The sequence below is a fragment of the Mustela erminea genome, chromosome 15 (assembly GCF_009829155.1).
Source record: "Mustela erminea isolate mMusErm1 chromosome 15, mMusErm1.Pri, whole genome shotgun sequence".
NCBI lineage: Eukaryota > Metazoa > Chordata > Mammalia > Carnivora > Mustelidae > Mustela > Mustela erminea.
Genome location: NC_045628.1, coordinates 53,415,639 through 53,439,566, shown reverse-complemented (window position 1 = coordinate 53,439,566; position 23,928 = coordinate 53,415,639). Strand labels below are relative to the sequence as shown.

The 23,928-nt window shown below is 37.7% G+C and overlaps 1 protein-coding gene across 1 annotated transcript in view; it reads left to right on the top strand.

Moving 5' to 3' along the window:
* Nucleotides 1–1,364: 1,364 nt before the first annotated feature.
* VWA8 (von Willebrand factor A domain containing 8) overlaps nt 1,365–23,928 on the top strand; it is a 322,073-nt gene continuing 299,509 nt past the window's right edge. Inside the window, exons 1-2 of the mRNA XM_032315220.1 lie at nt 1,365–1,648; nt 13,716–13,793. Of these exons, the coding sequence (XP_032171111.1) occupies nt 1,486–1,648; nt 13,716–13,793 (241 nt within the window). The 5' untranslated portion in view covers nt 1,365–1,485. The remainder of the gene's footprint in view (nt 1,649–13,715; nt 13,794–23,928) is intronic.

Sequence of the window (23,928 nt, the reverse complement as noted above, 5' to 3'; positions counted from 1 at the left end):
AGCCGGTTTCAGCCTTCACCTTGTACTTCCTCAGCAAGATGCACAAAGCCTTAGCTAACTCAGCTTTTCTTTTACATCCTCCTATCACCTCTCAGCACCTGTCACAGGGTTGACATAGTAGGTGCTCCATATAAAGACAGTGTCAGATCCAGAATTACCAAGGTCTCTAGCTGCCTGGGAAGCCCTCTGCATTCTTTTTGTTTGCTGTTTGTTTTGTATTACTTGATTGAAACACTTTGCCTTAGTCAGTTCACTCCTGACATTTTGGAGATGCTGTATAGTTATATTAGGTTTAGTTTGCTTTGTGGTAGGACCTCTTCCGCCTTTGGGCATGTGTGACAGGGAGGCAGCTTTAGACAGTGTCCTACTTTTTTCCTCTTATTAAAGACCTAAGTTATATTTATAGAACTCTTCCACTGCAGAATGACTGAACAAGTGCTTGATTGGGGTCCTTTCTGACATTTTGGCAATTTTTAAGAAAAGATTATTTATTTATCTATTTGACAGACAGAGATCACAAGTAGGCAGAGAGGCAGGCAGAGAGAGAGAGAGAGGAGGAAGCAGGCTCCCTGCTGAGCAGAGAGCCCGATGTGGGGCTCGATCCCAGGACCCTGGGACCATGACCTGAGTCACCTTAACCCACTGAGCCACCCAGGCGCCTCAGGCAATTTGTATATATCACTAAGATGTCACTTTTGCATTTAGAATATAAGATGAAATATATTTAATGTAAGAATATATATAATATAATAAGAAATGTAAGATGAAAACATGAATGCATAATGAAATAGATATAGAAATACAAATCTAGAAAACAAACCAACAAACAAAAAATAAAGGCTTTCAAACACCGCACGGAAGGACAGGTAAAGTTACAGTGAATCGAAATCGGTGAAAGTTCCCACAATCTGGAGAATAGGGACGCAATTTCTGAAAGGGACTTGAAGCAACGTACAGGGGAGCGCAATATAGTTAAGTCTGGGCCATTACCCAAGAAAAAAGACTTGCCCCTTAAGAGTCACACCATTCAACGGTCCTAAAACCCTTCGGCACTCCCCGAACTCAGAGTTTACGCGACTGCAGGGCAACGACTGGAGGCCGGCCTGGGAAACCCAGGTGAACCGACGCAGGTGCGGGCCAGCCCAGCCCTGGAGCCCAGGCCCCGCAGCTCCGCCGCACCGCCACCCGGGCGGCGGGCCGGGCTCAGCGCTCCGCCGCGCGGGCTTGTCCTGGGCCCCCGGCGGCGGGTGCGGGACCCCGGCGGCCGGTGCGGGCTCCTGCGACTCGCGCTCCGCAGGAACGGTCCGCCCGCGTGGGCCCGGCCGGCCCGACACCCGTGAGCCGGCCGCGCCGGGGGGAAGGAGTTTCCGGCGGACTCGGCGCGGTGCCGCTTCCTGTCCCTCTCGCCGCGCCGCCTCACGCTGCCCGTCCCTGACGCGGCTCGCGTGGGACCCGCTCCCCGGCCCCGGCGACACGCCCGGTGCCATGCAATCCCGGCTTTTGCTCTTCGGGGCGCCTGGCGGCCGCGGAGCCCCCGCGGCACGGCGCGTGCGGTTGCTCCTGCGACAGGTGGTGCGGGTCAGGCCCGGCGGCGACGGGCGGTGGTCAGAGGTCAGACTGCTGCATGCCGGGGCGGGAGCCGACACAGGTAACCCAGGGACGCCCCTACGGTCTGTGCTGGGGGGGCCCTGCGCTCCTCTGCACCCCACTCCCTGCTGCGCCGCTGGGAAGAAGCGCTGCGCGGGGAAGCCCAGAGAGAGAGAGAGAGAGGTTCAAGTCCCGGTCGGTCTCGGGGCTGACTGCTGTGTAGTGCGAGGCCAGGCGCTTGCACTCTCTGGGCCTCTTCTGTAACCCGAGGGAGCCGCGCTAAGGTTTCTGATGACCTGGAATAGTGCATTCCCCTTCCTTCACTGCTTTTACTCCCAGGATGCTGATTTGGATTACAGTACTCTTGGGGTTAACGCAGCAGCCCTCAGGAGTTGTTGAAACCTGGGCTTGACCTTGCCCTCTGAGTCTCAAGGGCCTGGAAGCCGGTCTGTGTCCTGTTCCAGCCAGGGCTAGTGATGACATGGAAGTGTGCATTCTCGCCAAGGATCCCATCGTTACAGTGTTCTAAACGTACACACAAGCCTTTCTAACTTTTCCAGGGGTTTTCCTTTCTCTCAGCGCTCACATCTTATTGGAGCTGAACATCACAACTTAATTTTAAAACTCACGACTGTACAGTTGAGTCATTGAGATCCAGAAGGGAAAAGTGACGTAAGACCACACAGCTAACAAGTGACTGCTTTAGAATTACGTGCTCTGATTCCTAAGCTCAGGTTTTGGTTTTTGTTTCTTTGTTTGTTTTTTGTTTTTTTGTTTTTTGGTTTGTCTTGCTTTGCTTTGTTTTTGTTTTGCTTGTTTGTTTGGATCTACCAGAGCTGGTTTTAGGAATCTTTTGTTGTTGTTGTATGTTGGAATTAGAGCATTTGTGCTGGTTAAGAGGAGGGATGTATGTTGTCGCAGCTCTTGAATGGCAGAGTGATTCTAAGCAAGATATCAGTGTCATTGTTGCTTAGAATAATGGAGATTTTTTACTAGGAAGGTGCAGGTTTCATTGTTCCTCTTGCAACTCTGCCCCAATAATTTTCCTTACCAGGAAGTTTAGGTCCCATACAGTTCGTTCATTCTTTCTTTCTTCCATCGTTCGTTCATTCATTCAACAAATGGTTTTTTTCTTTCTCCTCTGTGGAGTTGTGATTTCAAATTTTGCCCCTTTATCTGTTATTGTGACTTCTGTGATGTTTATTTATTTGGTAGAGGTTTTTGTTTGTTTGTTGCTTCTTTGTTCTAGAAATCAGAGAGGACAAGGGTAGAAGTGCAGTGTAATCTCTAACTTAGGTTTTGGAGTGAAACACACAGGGCAGCGTTAAAAAAAATGGGTTGGAGTCCATTTTTGCATTGTCTGGATATGGACACTTGAGGGTGGGTGGGCTACTCAATTTTGTGTCCCAGTTTTCTTTTCTTTGCTTTTTAAAATTATGTTCAGTTAGCCAACATATAGTATATCATTAGTTTTTGATATAGTGGTCAACAATTCATTAGTTGCGTATAACAACACCCCGTGTTCATCACACAGCAGGTGTTGTGTCCCAGTTTTCTTAACTGTAAAATGAGGATAAGGAGAGTATATTTGATAGGATTGTTAGGAGGATTTACTTATTTCATGTAATTCCTGCCACATATTAATTTTCAGTAAAAGTTAACTTCTTTATAATTCTTTATATCTCTGTATGTTCAGCTATATGGGAGTTGTTTTGTTTTCTTGGCTTTAGATGAAATGAAACCTGTTACTTTAGGTCTAGAACTGTCACAGCTAGCTGGGTGGACATGTGGAAAAAAAGTTAATTGATATGAACTTAAAAAATTGTTCCTTGTACATGAATAATATATGTTGATTATAAAAACGTTAAAAATGTCCTCAAAATTATGTCCAACAAGCCAAAGTACAAGGTTTGCTTCAAATGTGAGACTCATGATCACATTACAGACAACATACTAACTTTTTAGACTCAGTCACTGACCCTAGCAGGATCATACCAGGAGGAATAAATTGTGCTAAACCTACTTGCCTTGCTGTTGCAAGGTTGAAGGTAGGAGGACTATGGATGAATGCAGTTGGAACCTCACCAGAGATACGAACTCTATTAAAACAATTGAGAGCCAAGTAAACAGGAGGCAAGTGCTTGGCTATCCCGGTACATAATGTTGACCATGAAGGTTGGCCTGTGTCACTTTGAACCAGAGGTCATACACCGATAAAACCACAAATAGCACTATGCTGCAATGAATTACAAAATTCACTGGGAAAGATCCTCCCAGCTGCATACACACGTGACCAGTAACTCATCTCTGCATGTAGTTGACCTTGCTTGCTAGTGGTTTGGAAAAAGGGCAATAGGTACATAAATAGTAGATTCATGTTATCTACGGTTCTTGTCTCTCCTGAATTGTATGTATGTCTTATTTGTCTTTATTTTCCTTTTGGTACCTGTCAACATTTTGTACGTAATAAGCACCCAGTGGCTTTTAATGCTAAAATTCATACAGGGAAGGAGCAGGAGAGGCAGGAATTGCCTTATTGGCTTTCAAGATAGGAGCTTTATAAAGCCTTGTAAACAGAAGGAGAAAGTCATTTATGTTAAAAAAAAAAAAAATCCCCATACCTACAGCTTTTATCTTTTGCTGTTGGATAGTTTAAGAATCTGTAATTTGTAAATTCTTTATATCTCTTTATACTTCAATAAATAGTATTTCTCTTAGTTTTAGGAACAAAGAGATAAGGCGGTTAGCTACTGCTAAGATTTCTTTTCCTCTCTTTTTCTTTTCTTTTTTTTTTTTTAACATTTATTTGTCAGAGAGAGAACACAAGCAGGGCGAGAGGCAGGCAGAGGGAGAGGGAGAAGCAGGCTCCCAGCGAAGCAAGGAGCCTGATGGACAAGAGTTTTTCAATAAAGATTATTGGTGTTTTCACAGATGGAGCCAAACGAGTTGGTTCAGTAGGACTCTGACATTAAATGGGTTTAGATATAAACCCATAAAGCAAAATCAAATGATAAACTTGGAAACATAATTGTATAAATCTACCATGACATGTTTAATACTGTCATTTAATACCATTATTATTAAAAGAATTCACTATTTTATCATTATGACTTTATGTATGAAATACATTTGCTTAAGGAAATATTTAAAAATGCTTTTTGTATAAGAAATTTGTGCTCATTATAGGAAAGTGAGATACAAATCCCCTAAGACCTAATTCTCTCATGCAAAGTCATAATTGTCAACTTTTTGGTGTTAATATTAGCAGATTTTGTAAAAATACGTATAATATTTATTTATATAAATATACATTTCCTTTTAAAAAATGGGATCATGTATGTTTTATAATTTATTCTTAACCATTATTGTGAACATATTAACAAAGTGATAAATACTGCTATACATGATTAAGTATATATTAAGCTCATGTAATTATATTATTTTACCAGTTTCCCATTCTTAAACATCCAGGTTGTCTACTTTTTTAAATTTATTTGTTTTTTAAAGTAATCTCTACACCTAGTGTGGGGCTTAAACTCAGACCCCGAGATCAAGAGCCAGATACTCTACCATTGAGCCAGCCAGGTGCTGTAGGTAATCTATTTTTAAATATATAAAAAATACAAAAGACATCTATCCATCCATGATGCATTTTTTTGTGTGTGTGACTTTAAGATTTGATTCTTGGGCTTCAATAGAATTAATGACTTTAGGGAGGGGAATAGGGAACTTCTGCTTTAACTGAGAAATACAGTATACAGGGAAAAACTCCACTATGTTTCAGTCTTAGCTCTGTATTTAGTAGGTATTGAACTTTGGGAAAATTATTAACTACCCTCAACCTGTAACAGGTTATTGTGACTCTGAGGACACTGTGACCCTTGTATATTAAATAATTTAGCAGTAAAATCCTGAAACAGATGTTACCTAATAAATTGTTAGGAAGATCTGTGTTGTAGGAACATGCAGACTAACCTGGAATTTGCTGATGTATTTGGTTTTCTCTTGGGTCTAATTTTTGTATTTAAAAAAAATGGTGACACTAAATTTAGTGGTTTTTAACTGAGAGTGATTCCCTTTACTCAGGGGAAAACGTGTATAGAAAAACATGGTTTACATGGGCGGGAGGTCCAATGGTTGTAGGCTAGATACAGGATGTTCAAATATTTTTAGGGTTCTCTCTGCCTTTCCCTGTGGTTCCCCCACTTTCCACTCTCCATTTGTTAGATTTGCTTTTTGCTGTATTGGTTTCAGTGTCTGCCAGGATTTCTTCAAGTAGTAGGAGTGAGAGCCCCAGATTTTGATTGTCCTTACAGTTCACACTGTTAGAAGAGGAGAGAACATCTTTTCCTGTGAGATCTGACAAAAATCCTTGTGAGAACAACTATTGGCCAATCTTGGATCCTGTGCCTAAACCAGTCATTGTGGCCAGTGGAATGTTCTGGTAACGGTTGTGCGTGATACTTATTTCTGGAGGTTTTGGTGCAGGGGTAAAGGGTGGGATGAGTGGTACTCTACCCAAACCAAATGGGTTGGGTTTCCCCACTGGAGAGAGGGATTCCATTGTCAAAAGGAGAAAGAATATTGAGCAGGTAAAACAAAACAGCTGTCTGGCAAAAATCAAGTACATAATATCCAAAGGGGTTAGTATAAGAATAGTATTATTTAAAAGATACTATTGATTATTGTTTGAATATAGAAATTATTTTCTGAAAAACCGTTGGGAAATTCCTTTAAATTAGGATCATTGCAAGTGATAAAAGCAAGCCTTATTACTCTAAATGAGCCTTAAATTTAATTTCATTTGGGAGCTTTTATCTTTTGGATTCTTTTCAGGGCTTTTAATTTTCAAGTCCATACTTTCTATGCCTGAATAAAATATATATCACTTTATTGGTAGTAGTATTTATGTGATAGTTTGTGCTATACAGGATTTAGGTTAATCTGAGTTATGTGTGGTTATTTTTTTACATTATTTGTAATAATAAATGTAATTAAATGTTATACAGCATATTTTATAACAATCTGTACTTGTTAATTCCTTCTTGTTATTCTAATATTTTCCATTATCTTATTAACTAAAATCTTTTTTAAAAATGATTGCATTTAACCAAAATAGTGTATTTGAGGAATGGTATACATTAGTCTCCTCTGCATAAGTTGTGTTACCTATTGTGTTATAAGTATCTTCAATTCTCTTTAGATTAGTACTTATACTACTTCATTCAAATGAATTCTTTACAAATGACTTGATTTCTGAGCATTTTGAAAGATAGGCTGTTCTCAAAGAATACAGAAAATGGGTGAACTAAGGCTTAAAACAATACTCAAGAAAACAGTATTTAATTAAAAGCTATAATCATTCATTCACATATTCATTTATCAAACATTTATTGAACACCTGCTTGGTTAAAGATATTATTTTTGGCACTATGAGTACAAAGGTGATTAAAACCTGGGCCCTGCCCACAAAATGCTATGGTCTTACAGACTGAACAGTGATCTTCAAACATTTTTCTCACTTCTCTCTTAAAAGGATTTTGCGAATATGTATCCCTTTGTATATTTTGAAGTTGATATCTAGAAATTTTCCTGATAAGAATAAATAGTTCCAGAGTATGGTGTTTTCAGTGTGTTGTAAATATTGACATTTAAAACAAAAATTGCTTACAGTCAAAGTGTATCTTTTAAATGGAATCAGAATACTCTAGTAATTTGTTAGCCACTATCTCTGTTTTGAAAAATAAAGAGCTCTTACTTAACTGTCAGAAAGTTTACGTTATTTTTATCTTCTTGAATTTGTATTTCAATTACACTTACTCCTCATAATTTTATCTTAATATTTTTTCTTGAAATGTTTTGTCTTTATCGTATTTTCTGCAACAAAAAAATCTAATGTTAAAACACGTCATTACAATTATGAAAGCACAGTTGTTCAAAAGAATATCAATATGTTTCAAATTTCTAAAAACATAAAATTTTATGGAAACATACCTGTTAATAGCATGAGTGGTGCTTTCTCCCAGTTAAATATTAATTAGCGTAATTAATAATCCCTAATTGTATATTAATTATTGCTGCAGTATGAACTTTGATATATAAGTTTTGATATATCACTATTGCTCAATTCTTTGTAGACTTTTTACTTATGAACCAAAAATAGTATGTTGATTAACTATCAAAAATGTTGTTTTTAGTTATCTATCAACTGACAACTTGATTATAGCCTTTTCAGCTTTGTTCATAGCAAAGAATTGGAAACCACATAACTTGCATGTGGAGTTGCTGACCTAGCCAGTAGAATCACTCCTGCCTCCATTTCTGGGAGGTTCACTAAGAAGGCTTTACCAAAATTTATCAAATGGCTATGGTTATTTCCTCCCAAAGAGGCTGCTTGTTTAGTCTAATGTGCTCAGAAAGAGTTGATAAAATTAACCCTTCATTCATCAGACCTTTGCCAATATAGTTGGTTTTTTCTTTTTCTTTTTTTTTTGAGAAAATGCTTCTCTCACATGTTTAAATACTTTTTCATCAAATTTTAGTTTTTATAATTTAAAAAGATCATCTGTAACTATCAATTCAGTCAGCTAAATTAGAGTTTCTGACAGAAAAAAGGTATTTTTCCTTTTAGTTCAAATGACTCTTAATATATATTTTAAGGAATGTTTTAAAAGCCACTGAAAGACGAAATGCCACATTTTATAGGCTGGATTACTAGATACAATAAAGACAAGAATAAAGCAATCTAGTAGTTACATTTTTAAATTACCTATTTCATAATATATGGTTGTATAATTTTGTTCTTTAAGATAATTTGTAATAAGTATTAAAATAGGTTATTTACATAATGAGGACTATGGTAGAAGACATGGTATTGTTCTCTTAAATGTGTAGTGAACTTTGTTTATGGGCTTTAGAGAACAATTAAAGTCATGTATAAAAATCGGAAATAAATTAATCAGTTTTAGACCTCATGATCAAACTTTTGACATTGTATTTAGTGACATGAAAACTAACTGGTTCAGAAGCTAGTGTAGAACATTTTCATAGTAAGAGTTAGAAAACAACCGTTATATAAGATAAGGAATGACTGTCATCAGAATGAATATTTCATGATGACATTTGAGAATAAATTTTTAACTACCTTTTTGAAAGATAAACATCTGATCTGAAGGAAACATGTAAAAGTTTTCTCTGTGGTTTTTATCCAGTGTATTGTGAACAGTTCAGTAGTGTTGAAAACTATTTCAGTTATATGGAAATGGATCAGCATCAATATATGTACTGCTTCAAATGTTCAGAGGTGCCTTTGTGGTGTGTTCATATGAAGAGTGTGTTCTCAAGATAAATGTTGAGAAAAGCTGAAAAACAGCTTACCTTTACATATGTGAAAAGCCAGTTTTTGAAGCTTTCTCTGCTTTGCAGTCTGAGCCCTCTCATCTTGGACTTTTTGACCATATAAACCCTCACTTCCCTACCCTGCTATGTACTATATCTGACACAGGCCAAAACAGACCAGTCATTTCTAAAGCTACTCTTCACTTTTAGTAGGAATTTGTAAGACATGGAGAAACTATTTCCAGGCAGGTGTATGTTAATTTGAATAATTTTTAAAAGAGACCTCTCCTAAACCATAATGTAATATGCCTCATTTATTTAGTCCCCTGGAGCAATGCAACATCCACCAGAGAGAAATAAGTGGGAGGGCTCCTGAAAGGGCCTGTGGGAATGGAGAACCTGCAGGTCCAGTCCTCAGTTAAATCTGTGTTCAGGAGAACACCCGGAAGTGAGGATCTGGAAAACTGATCTTCTTGAGACTTCCGTGCTCTGTACCTTTAGAAATCATGTACCCTAATTTAAAGACAATTATCGTAGTGGAATAGTAGTCAATAATTGTAATACAGTGTGAGAAGCATGAACCAGATACTATGCTAGCAGAAAGACAGGAATGGGATTCTTTTTTTTTTTAAAGATTGTATTTATTTATTTATTTGACAGACAGGGATTACAAGTAGACAGACAGGCAGGCAGAGAGAGAGAGAGGAGGAAGCAGGCTCCCTGCAGAGCAGAGAGCCCGATGTGGGACTTGATCCCAGGACCCTGAGATCATGACCTGAGCTGAAGGCAGAGGCTTAACCCACTGAGCCACCCAGGCGCCCCAGGAATGGGATTCTTGATGGAGGTAGAGAGCATGCAGAAGGAAACGTTAGGGAAAGTTCAATGGGGAGATGAAGATATTTGAGGAGTAGTTGTCTGAAGCAAGATGGGTATGACAGAGATGTGGAAGACCTTTCAGGCCGGGGATAAAGCATCAGTTACTGAGATAGGAATATATGGGGTAGACCTGGTTGGAGTTGGTTGGACAACATACAACAGAAAATCTGGAGTTCTGTTTTTCTGGTATTAAAGTTATCTCTGGAATATATAAATATCGTGTCCAGTAGCTTACTGATAGGTATGGAACTCGGGAAAGAAATCTGAGCCAAAGGAGACATTTAAGACTTAGTTGTACAGAAGTCAGGTTGGGACATTGGCATGGATAAGATGGTTCAGGAGAAGCATAGCATGGCAACAGAAGGTGGCTAGAAATATCAACATGGAGGCAGGAAGGACAAATGTCATTTTTCTCTTTGCCTGCAGCCAACATGACTAATCGATCCCTGTCCTATTTCTTAAAAAGTCTAATTTCCATTGTGATTGCTTCTTTGAATTTTTTAGAAGCCTTTTGCTTGATTTCCAAATGTTCAAAAACTTCCCAGTTTTATCTTTTTGTTACGCATTTTTAATTCCATTTTGATCAGAAAACATACTTTGTATGATTTCAGTCGTTTGAAATTTGTTAAGATTTGCTTTGTGATCCAGCGTAAGATCTAGTTGGTGAATGTTTCATGTGGGTTTAAAAAGAATTCTGTATTCTGTCCTTGTTGGGTATAGTGTTCAGTAAAGGTCATTTATATTTAGTGGTTAATAGTGTTTTCAGATCTTCCTATCCCACTTTCCAATTGATCTTAGCCAGAGGCTGAGAAGTGATTATTCTTACTTTTCTCTCCTCCTATTTCTTTTTCTTGCTCTTCCATCAGCTACTGAGATATATTGAAATATCAAAGTATGATGGTGGATTTATCTCGTTCTACTTTTAGTTCTGAAGTTTTGTTTCATATTTATCCCCCACCTTACTCTTTGCTGGGTCACCATCATAGATTTGCTGTGTTCCACCACAAAGGGTCACAGTCCTTTTTAGGAAGCTTTCTACTTACTCCCTCTGCTTGCACTAGGCCCCTTGAGGCCTGGTGGTGGTAGTGGCTTTCTGTTACTGCTGGTCCCGGGGACACTGAGCTATCCTTGCTGGTTTTCGTAAACTCTGCCCCACCTTCACAAATGGTTCTTTTATTGTGCAGCTTGAATGTACCGTCTTTTTGTTGGGCTCCTGATTGATAAATGGATATGTTTAGGAAAAACACTTCAGTCAGTAGGAAAATCCAGTGCAAAAACCTGAAATGAGTATGTGTCTGACATGTTCAAGGAATAGTTAGGAGACCAGGTGGCTGGAGTAGAATAATTCGGGAGGACACTGGCAGGAGATGAAGTAAGAGAGAAGATGGAGGAGCCAGATCAGTATAGCCCTTGGGCCATTGCAACAATGAAGATTGAGTGAGAACTTGCATTATTTGACTCCTATTTTATTTTGATCACTGTGGCTGCTCTGTTGAGAATTAGCTTCAGGTGCAAGGGTTGAGACAGATCTGTCAAGTGGGTAGGAGTTAATGCTGTTTGAATGAGAAAATAAGTCTAAATAACCACAGACCTTTAACTGGCTTGGGTCAACATTGTGGTGCTAGAGAATATGGTGAGAGGCGGATGATAATAGATACATCTTAAAGACAGAGTCTGTGGATTTTTCTGAGGAAGGAGGCTAGAGAGAAAAGTTAAGAATGGCTGTAAGATTTCTGGTCTGAACCCCTGGAGGTATTGAGCTGCCGTTAGCAGAACTGGGGAATACTGTGGGTAGAGCATATTTTGTTGGAAAAGTTTTGAGTATGTCAGGTTTAACATATTTTAGGCATCTCACTGTCTGTTGGTATCCATGTTTGGAATTCTGCGGTCTGGGTTAATGGAATAAATTTGAGAGCCAGGTATATGTTAGTTGCCTGAAAGGTGTAAGACTAGATGAGCTTATCCAGAAGAGGTGATAGGTAGAATAGAAAAGAGGCCGGAAAAGAGGATGTTGAGGAAAGGAAGAGCAAGCAAGGAAGACCTGGAATCATGGTGAGGTAGGAAGGAAACCGAGGAGGAGAGGAGCTGGGAGAGGGAGAGAAAGGGAGAAAGAGGCAGAATCCTGTGTGGTGTAAGTGTTGAAAGGAGGCGGGGCCCTCGTTTTTCCCTGCCAAGTCCGGGCAGCCAGGCTGTGGGTAGTAACCTAGGCTTGGCCAATGAAATGCCCAGCCCAGGACTTTGAGTCATAAGGGAATGATGCAGAGTTTAGCACAGATTCCCTGTGGCAGGGTCCTTACTAGAAGATGGATCTCTAGACTAAAGATGAGTCATGATTTCTGTAACTTAAAATAGTGTTTTCCCAACTTTTCCACAGGTCTGAAAAATATCAAAATGAAATGGGGGAAAATGTTGTCCTCTTTCGTGGCATCCCTGGTGTGGATCTAGTGGTGCCGGGGGTGGTGTCTCAGTGAGCCTGTCCTGGAGTGTGACTTTGTGTGAATGCTCTGTTTCTCCATTGCCTTCCCTGTCATGCTGTGGAATAGTTACTAAGCCGAGGTCTTCTCAGTCACCCTCGCTTTCTGTGAGCTCCCTCACATAACCGCTGTCACCGCAACTCCAATGACTTTTTTACTAAGCTAGTTTGAGATGGAGTTTCTGCTAAAGAAGTTATATGAAATGACTTGGGGGAACCACAGGTTACTTAGAATCAAGATGAAATGAAGTAACATAAAGAATGTATCTATAACTATATTTGCCAAGTAACTGGTATTCAATAAGTATTAGCTGATGTCTAGACTAATTTAGAGGAAAAGTCCTTTGATTTACACTCTAAACATACATGTTTTCTGTATTGGAAAGTATAAGTATACCTGTGTTTTACACAATGTTTTCTCTCAACTTGCCACATAGCTGTAATACATTTCTTTGTTTATAAAATATATATATTTTTTTCAACAGGGTTACAGATTTCCTCACTTGTGAAGCCTCTGTCTCACATGGTTATTCTGGGAATGTATAAAGTACTTAGAAGATAGTAATCATTCAAAAAATGTTGGCTGCTTTTGTTACTATTACAGTGATTTAAGGCCTTAGTCTCTCCATGTTACCTAACTAGCTCCCAGCTGGCAATGTTGAAAGTTGTGTTTTATACAGCTACTTTTTCTAAGTGTCATTGAGCCCTTTCTAAGTGAAGTCCCAGGTGCAGATGGGATCTCTATATTTATTTTACTGTGGGAGAGAGCAAAGCAGAGAGGGTTTGGTTTAGTCCTACACTTTGGAAGACCGGCCAGAAATTAATGTTACTTAAATAAAATTAGCACCAAGGAGAAGTGAGAACTTTTGCCTCTTTTGCTTGTTTCATGTAGGAAATCTTGGCATACAGGCTGGGGCTTTCCTGGAAATATTGCATTTTTGGGTTATGTTGCTAGAAAACTTGAAGTTGTATATAGTAAAAATAAGAATCTATAAGGATGTAAAAAGTTTACAATTTGTGTTAAAAGATGCCACCTTATGAATGCTTTGGATGATCTTAAGCAAAATGTATTCTTCTGTATTGTTGACTTTATTAGTATTATTCTTAATGAGAAAATAAGGCTGGTTAATAAAATTCTGTTGTACTTCAGGGTTTTTTTTGTTGTTGTTGTTTGTTTTTTGTTTTTTGTTTCTAATGTAGGGTTTAAAATGTGAATTTTACCCATGTTTCCCTTTTCCATTATACAACTTAAACTTTGGATACAAGTTTTAGAGCATAGTGGTTGACATAGGCCGGTGTGTCTATGGGGCTGAACACAGGCAGAGGTGGGTACATTTCTATAGAGTCCTTCTCTCTAGGTCAGGGCAATCATCATTGGGAAGGGCATAGTGTGTAGTTTTCTTGTTTCTTGTAATGGTGTGTTTCCTTATTTTCTTTTTAGGTGATACAGTTAATATTGGAGATGTATCCTACAAATTGAAAACTCCAAAGAGCCCAGAACTTGTGCCACAGAACTACAGTAAGGAATAGTCATTTATTTATGAATGAATAGCTTTTAACTTTTCATTATGGGGATTTTCAAACATAGGCAAAACTAGAAAAAAGTATATAAACATGATGTATTTATCATTTATTTTGAACATTTATCCATGTATATCAATCTTTTAACTGACTCCCGTTTTTTCTTCTGGAGTATTTAAAACCTATGCCAGACATCCTATCACCTCACCCTTTAATATTTCAGTAAAACATTTTTTCGTGTACTATTCTTTCATTTTTTAAATTGGGATAAAATTTACATATAATAAAATGCACAGATCTTAGGTATTCATTTTGATTCGTTTTGACAATTCTGTAAAATTGTATAACTGCCAAGATTTACTTTCATCATCCCTAAATATTCTGTGCTCCTTTCCATCTGCTCTGCCCTGGATGCCAGTGTTCTTGTTTTCTACCACGATGGATTAGCTTTACCTGTTCTTTAGCTGTCTATAAATAGAATCATATGATAGAGTTTTTCTGGGTGTGTATTTGGCTTCTTTCTATCAAGATAATGATTTTGAAATTCACCCATATTCCCATACTTATCAGTTTGTTTTTAATTGCTGGGTAGTATTGCATTGTATAAATATACTACAATTTGTTTACCTGTTCTGTCGATAGACATTCGGAGGTTTTCCATTTTAAGACTGTTATGAATAAGGTGGTATGAACATTCCTGTACAAGTCTTGTAGTTATAACTTTTCACCTCTCTTGAATAAATAACTAGGAATTGAATTGATGTGTCATAGGATGGATGGCTGTTTAACTTTATAAGACACTGCCAAACAATTCTCCAAGATAGTCATGCTGTTTTACCCTTTGACCAACAGTGATGTTCTATATCCTTGCCAACATTGGAATTTCTAGTCTTTCCTTTTACTCATTCTACGAGGTATAAAATAGTAACTTGTGGTTTTTGTTTTATAACAGGATTATTGAAATATAATTAATATACCATAAAATTTAATTTTTTTAAAAAATTTACCTTTTAAAGTGTAGAACTCAGAGGTTTTTAATATATTTACAGTTGTGCAACCGTGCCCCATCTAACTTTAGAACATTTTCATCACACCCAAAAGAAGCCTTGTATCCATTAACAGTCACTCCTTGTTTTGACCTCCAACAACTGTATACACCACTCCCCCAACCCCAGCCTTTGGCAGTCACTAATATATTTTCTGTTTCTGTAGATTTGCCTACTCTTAGTAGTTCATATAGATGAAATCATACTATATGTGGCCTTTGCATCTCACTTTTTTCACTTACTATGTTTCAAGGTTCATCTGTGTTGTAGCATGTATCAGTACTGGATTCCTCTTATGACTAAATAATATTCCATGGTATGGCTCTACCACTTTTTGCTTATCCATTCATCAGTTGATAGACGTTTGGTTCGTTTCTACTTTTAGGTTGTTACAAATGATACTGTTACGCCCATAAAAGTTTTCATAAAAGTTTTTGAACAGACATCTGTTTTCAGGTTTTTTGGTTATGTGCCTAGTAGTGGAATTGCTAGGTCAGACAGTAACTCTATGTTTAACATTTTGTGGAATTATCAAACTGTTCTCCACAGAGGCCACCCGGTTTTACATTCCCCACCTGGATGTCTGAGGCTTCCAGTTTATCCACATTTTTACCGACACTTACTACTGCCTTTTTATGATAGCCATCTTCACCAGTATGAGGTGGTTATCTTGTGATTTGCATCTCCCTAATGACTCACAGTCACTTGTTTGCTCAAAATCATGTCACTTCTTTTCTCAGAATTCCTTAAATGAACCAAGGTCACTCCTTACCTTTCTTGATCTAGTCTCAGCCTTATCTCCTGTTACTCTCCTTCCTTATTTCCAGTCACTGGACACAAAATAGATAATTTTTTGTTCACTCTTCAGATTCTTCCACTAGACTATGTGCTCCTTGAAGGAAGATATCACACTTTCATCTAATGTAAGTTTCCAGTGACTCTCCTAAATGACTCTGCCATCTGTACTCTCCACTCTGTCTCACTTTTCTTTTACTGTATTTTTTTTTTTAAGATTTTATTTATTTATCAGAGAGAGAGTGGGAGAGAGCGAGCACAGGCAGACAGAATGGCAGGCAGAGGCAGAGGGAGAAGCAGGCTCCCTGCTGAGCAAGGAGCCCGATGTGGGACTCGATCCCAGGACGCTGGGATCATGAACTGAGCCGAAGGCAGCTGCTTAACCAACTGAGCCACCCAGGCGTCCCTCTTTTACTGTATTTTTTATTTTTTAAGTTATTTTCTCAGTAGTCACTCTAGAGACTACAGTTGACAATTTACCTTGAAACAAACTTGTTCCTATTAATAATAACTTAATTTCAATTGTGTATAAAAACTTTGCTCTAAAATAGCTCTCTTCCCTTTTACTTCCTTTTTGCTATTATTGTCATCCAAAATATATCTTTATATGTTAAAATCTATCATCACAATTTTGTATAATTACCACTATATGAAGTTGTCTTTTAAATCAGAAGGAAAGAATTACAAATAAAAATATGTTTATCCTGTCTTTATATTTACATATGTAATGGCCTTTACTAGTATTCTTTGTTTCTTTGTGTACATTTGAGTTACTATCTAGTTTGCATTCATTTCAGCTTGAAGGATGGAATTCTTTTAGTATTTCTTGTAGGGCAGATCTATTAGTGATGAATTCTCTCAGTTTTGGTTATCTGGAGATTTCTTTCTTTCTTTCTTTTTTTTTTTTTGGTAAGATTTTATTTATTTATTTAGCAGAGCTAGAGAGCACAAAAGCGGGGAGAACAGCAGAAGGGCAGGGAGAAGCAGTCTCCCTGCTGAGCAGGGAGCCCAAAGTGGGGCTCGATCTCAGGACCCTGGGATCATTAACTGAGTTGAAGGCAGACGCTTAACCATCTGAGCCATGCAGGCACTCCTAGAAATTTCTTGATTTTACCTTTATTGGTAAAATAATAATTTTATTATTATTCTTAATTTTACCTTTCTTGGCTAATTTTTTGTCCCCAGCACTTTGAATATGTCATCTTATTGGCCCTGACCACCATAGTTTATGATGATAAACTGATAAATCAGTTATTAATTTTATCAAGAATCCTTTCTAATGATGAGCCACTTGTCTTCACTCTCCAGATAGTCCATTTATCTTTGTCTATTGATAGTTTGACTGTGATGTGGCTAAGTGCGGTCTCTTTGAGTTAGACTTATTTGGAGTCCATTGAGCTTCTTGAATGTGCATACTAATGTTTTCCATTAATTTGAAGGAGTTCTTTTGTAATCATTCTTCATTCTTAGTACTTCCCTTCTTTTTTTTTTTTTTAATTAATTAATTAATTAATTTGTCAGAGTGAGAGAGAGTGCGCGCGCCCAAGCAGACAGAGTGACAGGCAGAGGCAGAGAGAGAAGCAGGCTCCCCACCGAGCAAGGAGCCTGACGTGGGACTCGATCCCAGGATCTTTGGATCATGACCTGATCTGAAGGCAGCAGCTTAACTGACTGAGCCACCCAGGCGTCCCAGTTCCTCCCTTCTTTCTGTCTTTCTGGGACTCTCATTATGTGTGCCTTAATATGCTAGATGGTGTCCTGGAGTTTCTGAGGGCCTGTTAATTTTTCTTCATTCATTTTTGTTTCTGTTTCTTAGACTAGATAATGTCAGTTAACCTATTCAAGTTTGCTGATTACTCTGTGCTCTCATGACTGTTGTTGAGCCCCTTTGGTGATTTTTTTTTTTTTTTTTTCAATTCATTTATTGTAGATTTTAGAATTTCTCTTTGAATCTTTTTTATAATTTCTGTTTCTTTATTGATATTTTCTGGTGAGATATTGTTGTCATACTTTAAGTTGTTAGACTTTTGGGGGGGTTCTTTGAACAAAAGCTAATTTAAAGCTAATTTAAAGTATTTTCTACTGAGTTCAGTGTCTGGCTTCCTCAAAGATAGTTTATTGACTGCTTTTTTCTTCTGTGTACGCTATAATTTCCTATTTCTTTGTGTTTCGTACCTTTTATTTTGAAAAGAAGACCTATTAAATAATATAATTTGACAACTCTGGGCATCAACTTCCCTCCCTTGCTTAGGGTTTGATTTCGCTCTAGTTGTTTGTTTAATGATGTATGTAGACTGTTTCTCTGAAATCTGTACTCTTCGTCATATGCAGCCACTAAAGTTTCTGCTCAGTTAGCTTACTGGCCCGCCAGTGATGGTACAGAGATTTCTTACATGCCTCAAACAAATCTCTTCTCCCGATTTTGACCATGGCCTGTGTGTGCATGTTGGACATGATTTCCAGCAAAGCTCCAGAGGCAGCTTATAAGTCTGTCTTCCTCCTTGTGCAAAGCTTCAGTGTCAGCCAGAGGTGAGCCATTAGGCCCTTCTCAGAACTTTCCCAGACATGTTCATGGCCTTCTAGATTCCTAGACATATACTGTAGTTTTTCAGGCCTTCCTTTGGACATCTTATTCCCAGTTTTTCCTTTAAAGTTGTTTGTTTGTTTGTTTGGTCATCCTTTTGTTAGCTCCAACTGGTTTCAGTGCCTCAGGCAGCTGTGATGTTAAACAGTTGTTAAATTTTTTTTTTTTTTTTTTTTTTTTTTTTTTTTTGGGCAAACACCCTGGAGTAGTGTTGTTTACACACTGGGAGCTCTGAGTGGGTCAAATGAAGTCAAATTCTAAAAAAGGAGCTTTTCAGAGAGCTGTTAGAGGAGTCAAGTAGGGATAGTTTTCTAGGGCCAGGAGGATTAGGAAGCTGCAACCCTGTTCTGCCCCCTTCAGTGGTTGCCAGCCTGCTGGTTTGCACCAATATTGTGGGTGGTTGATATCAAGATTACTCCAGAGCTGGGGAGAGAGGTGGGAACAGGACAAGTTAAAAGACCACAAAACATACAGTTCATACAAGGTTCACACATTTTTCTTGGATAAATGCTTGTTAGATTGTTGAAAGTCTCTTGTTAATTTCTAGAGTTCTGAAAAAATGAATTTTGACAATTTTTGCCAGTGTTGCTATTGCTTTTATGAAGGAGTGGATTTTAAGTGGTCCTTGCCTTGCTGTACCAGTAGTGCACGTTTAGTTTACATGTCCCTGATGAGTATGATGTTCAATTTATTTTCCAGTGCTTATTGATTATTTATATATCTTTTGTGATGTGTCTGTTAAAATACTTTGCTTATTTAAAAAAGCGGATTTTGCCTATTTATTGTTGACTTGTAAAAGTTCTTCGTATACTCAAGATACAAGTTCTTTGTCATATATATGTATTATGAATACTTTTTTCAGTCTCTCCCTTGCCTAATCATTTTCTCAGAGTTATCTTTTAGTTGGCAGAGGTTTTGATTACATAGAGTTTATTGGTTATTTTTTTGTTATGGTTAGTGCTTATTATGTCTTAGAAATCTTTGCCTACCTCAAGGTTGTGAAGATAGTCTTTTTTTTCCCCTAAGAACTTTATAGTTCTGTTTTATTTTAAAGGGGTAGGTCCAATTTTAGTTTGAAAAATTTTTGACTTTTTTTTTTCATGATGTAGCCTTTATTATGCTTTAAATATCTGTAGAGTCTGTATTGCTAGTCCCTCTTTTATTCCTAATATTGGAAATGTGTGGGTTTTTTCTTTCTCTTCTTAATTAGTCTTACTAGGGATTTATCAGTGATAAAAATAGTTTTTCATTATTGATTTTTCTCTATTGTTTATCCATTTGTTATTTCACTGATGTCCATTCTTTAATACTTCCTTTCTTTTATTTACTTTGATTCCTATTCTTTGTCTATTTAAGGTAGATGTTCAGATTATTGTTTTTGTCCCTTTTTTTTCTGATTTAATTGTCCAAAGCTGTAAATTTCCATTTAAACTATGCTTTAGGTCTGCCTCACAAATATTGATATCTTAAGTTTTCATTATTCCATTCAAGACATTTCTAGGGGTCACAGATTTTTTCTTTATTTAGAAGTATGTTTGCTTCATTTTCAGTATTTGGTTTGTTTTTCTTTATCTTACAGTTACTGATTTCTAATTAAATATTAAGGTCAGAGTATCTAATTTAATACTATTATGGTCAGGGAACATATTCTCTAGAGTTCCAGTTCTTTGAAATTGAAATTATTGAGACTTAATGATCAGCATTAAGGGATCTGTTGGTGAGTGTTTCATGTTATCTTTGAAAAGAATTAGTATTCTGCTGCTATTGGGCGTTGTTGTCTGTAAATATTAATTAGGTCAGTATTGACAATATTGTTCAAGTCCTTTATGTTTTTACTGATTTTATCTACCTCTTCAATCAGTGGCTGATAAAGTGGTGCTAAAACATTCTATTATGATTGTTGATTGTAGATTTGTTGCTCTTTATTCTACTAGTTTTTATTTTGTGTATCTCAGAACTCTCTATAGGTATGTACACACTTATAATTGTTATATCCTCTTTATGAATGGCCCATTTTATTATTCAATGCTGTCATTGTCTGGTAACAGTTTTTCTTCTTAAAGTTTATTTTGTCTGATAGTAATGTAAACCACACCATCTTTCTTGTGCTAAGTGTTTGTATGGTATGCTCTCTTTCACTCTTTTACTTTGAGCTAGTTTGTGCCTTTATATTTCAAGTGTGTCTTATGAACAGCTTATTTATACATTCTTACAAGCTCTTTCTTTGAATGGAATGTTCAACTCATTTATATTTAATATAATTATTGATGTAGATGTGCTTATGTCGACCATCTTGATTTTTTTGCCTTTTTGTTTTCTTTATATTTTTATATACATTTTTTATTATCTTCTTTTCAGAGATAATTTTTCCATTTTGTCTCTTCCATTGGCTCTCTAGTTATGCCTCTTTTTCTAGTGTGGTTTGTCCAATAGAACTTCTTGAAGTGATGGATATGTTCTATATTTTTGCTGTCCAGTATAGCAGGAACTAGCCACATATGGTTATTAACCATTCAGAGCATGACCATTGCAGTCAACAAGGAAAATAATTTTAGATTTTATATAATTTTTGTTAATTTAAACAAATTTAAATAGTGACGTGTGACTAGTGGGTACTCTATTGAACAGTGATTCTCTAGGGATTATAATATACATCTTCAACTTACCATAGTCTACTTTCAAGTAATAGGTCTGTTTTAGGGACAATGTGATAACTTTTCAACACTATACGTTCATTTACCTCTCATAACCTTGCTTGGTAGTCTTGCTATCATATATTTTAATTCCATAAATGCTAAAACACCACAATATTGTTATTTTTTACTTTAGGCAATTAGTGGAATTTTAAATTAAATATATATGTATAAAATAGAGAGTTTTTTTTAAAAGATTTTATTTATTTATTTGACAGACAGAGATCACAAGTAGGCAGAGAGAGAGAGAGAGGAGGAAGCAGGCCCCCTACTAAGCAGAGAGCCCGATATGAGTCTTGATCCCAAGTCCCTGGGATCATGACCTGAGCCGAAGGCAGAGGCTTTAACCCACTGAGCCACCCAGGCTTCCCAGAGATGATTTTTAAAGTTTTTAATGTCTACCCATGTTTTATGCTGCTTTTCATTTCTTCCTGCAGATTCAGACATTCATCTGAAAGCATTTCCCTTCAGCCAGAAGAGTTTCTTCTAGCACTTCTTTTTAGTAGGCTTGTGATAGGAATTCTCTTGTGTGTTGTCTTTTTTTTTTTTTTTTTTAATATTTTACTCATTTATTTTGAGAGAGAGAGAGAGCATGAGCAGGGGGTTGGGCAGAAAAAAAGGGAAAGAGAATCTGAGCAGACTCCCCACTGGACACAGAGCTGGAAAGGGGCCTATGTCTTAGGACCCTGCCATCAGGAGCAAAGGTGAAATCAACAGTCAGTTGTTTAGCCAACTGAGCCAGCCAGGCACCCCTCTTTTTTTTTTTTTTTTAAAGTAAGCTCCACACCTAATGTGGGGCTCAAACCCACAACCCTGAGATAAGAAGAGTTGAATGCCCTCTTGACTGAACCAGCCAGGGGCCCCTCATCTGTTGTCTATCTTGACATGTGTTTTTATTTCACTTACCCCCCTCACTGGAAATGGAATGCCACTTTTTTATTCTGGGTTTTTTTTTTTTTTTTTGTCCTTTAAAGATATCATTTTATTGTCTTCTGGTTTCTATTGTTTCTAATAAAAAGTCTGCTATCATTTTTGTTGTGCCCATAGTTGTTATTTGTCCTTTTTCTCTATCTACATTAAAAGTTCTTCTTTTCATCTCTTATATTTTAATGAAAAGTTTGGCTTTGATGTACACAGGTGTGTTCTTTGAATTTATTTTCTTTGCTTTCTCTGAGTTCTTAAGTCTCTGGGTTAATTTGGAAATTAATTTGGAAAATTAATTGGAAGTTAATTTGGAAAATTCTTGGCCATAATTAATAATTCTTGGCCTGTTTTTCTTTTCAGCTTTGTGCAGTCTTAGTTTCATCCTGTCGGACGAGTCATTCATTTCTGTTAATACACTTTTCATTTTTACCTCCATTCACGTTTTCTTTATATTTTCCATCTCACATGCTTGAATACATTCATGTTGTCCTCCTTTTGCACTAGATATTTTAACATATTTTTCATGGTCTGATAATTCCAGCATCTAGGCCACTTTTAGAACTGCTTTTATTGATTTTTGAGTATGGATCACTTTTATAAAAAATTTTTAAATTTTTAAATAAACATATAATGTATTATTAGCCCTAGGGGTAGAGGTCTGTGAATTGCCAGGTTTATACACTTCACAGCACTCACCATAGCACATACCCTTCCTAATGCCCATAACCCCTCCCCCCCCCAAACCCCCTCCCCCCAGGAACCCTCAGTTTGTTTTGTGAGATTAAGAATCTCTTGTGGTTTGTCTCCCTCCCTCCCGATCCCATCTTGTTTCATTTATTCTTTTCCTGCCCCCCAAATCCCCCACGTTGCATCTCCACTTTTTCATATCAGGGAGATCATATGATAGTTGTCTTTCTCCAATTGACTTATTTTGCTAAGCATATACCCTCTAGTTCCATTCATGTCGTCGCAATGGCAAGATTTCATTTCTTTTGATGGCTGCATAGTATTCCTGTGTGTGTGTGTGTGTGTGTATATATATATATATATATATCTCACATCTTCTTTATCCATTCATCTGTTGATGGACATCTAGGTTCTTTCCATAGTTTGGCTATTGTGGACATTGCTGCTATAAACATTTGGGTGCACATACCCCTTTGGATCACTACGTTTGTATCTTTAGGGTAAATACCCAGTAGTGGATCACATTTTCTTGCTTCTCTGTTTGTCTCATAATATTTTATTGTATGCCAGGCATTGTGTATAAAAGAATGGTAGAGACTGAAGTAAATGATATTTACCCCAGAAAAGGGCATGCCTCTTCATCTGCTAAGTCCCATGTTTGTGGAGGTGGGCACTGGAGGAGGAATGCAGAGTCAAACCAGTATATGCTTGAGCTCTGACTGGGCTTTGTTGTAGATTAGTTAGATTCCACTTATCTCTACCTTCAGAGGTACTGAGGAAGAGATCAGGACTTTTTCTTTAGTAACGTCTGTCATGTGAATTCTGGTGAGATTCCAGAGCTTTCTTTATGCTTTATAGCTGAATTTCCAGCGCTACAAACCATGGCTCATTTCTCTTTGCTTTATGGCTATGTTTTTGGTTGCTTGGGAGCTTTGCCCTTTAGTCCTGCATTCTCCTTTCTCCAACCCAGATTTCTCTTTAAGCTGTTGCCCTTCTCCAGCCAAAGGCCATATCAATGAAGGCCAAGTGTGCCACAGAGGAATTTATCTCAGCTCTTCTGCCGGAACATGGTTCATGAGAGCTGCTGCTTTATACGGTATAAAGACATGAAGTGCCTTGAAGGGATTTCTGTTGCTTTTTCTGTCCCACCCCCAGGCTTCACTGGGTTGTTGCCTTGTATTAACAAAAGGTGCAGTATGCTTCAGAAAGAATCTGTCTCAGTTCTTGCCCTTTGTCTGGTTTTTAGTGTGTACCCCTGTGTATTCAGTGAAGGCCAGGGGGGAATAGTTAGTGGGTAAGTGCCAATTCCTCTGTGACTGAGACTTTTCAGTAGATGAGTTCATCATCTCAGCTCGTGTGTGGCCATTTTAGGTTGTTGGAAGTCCAGCTTGCTTCTCCTGATAC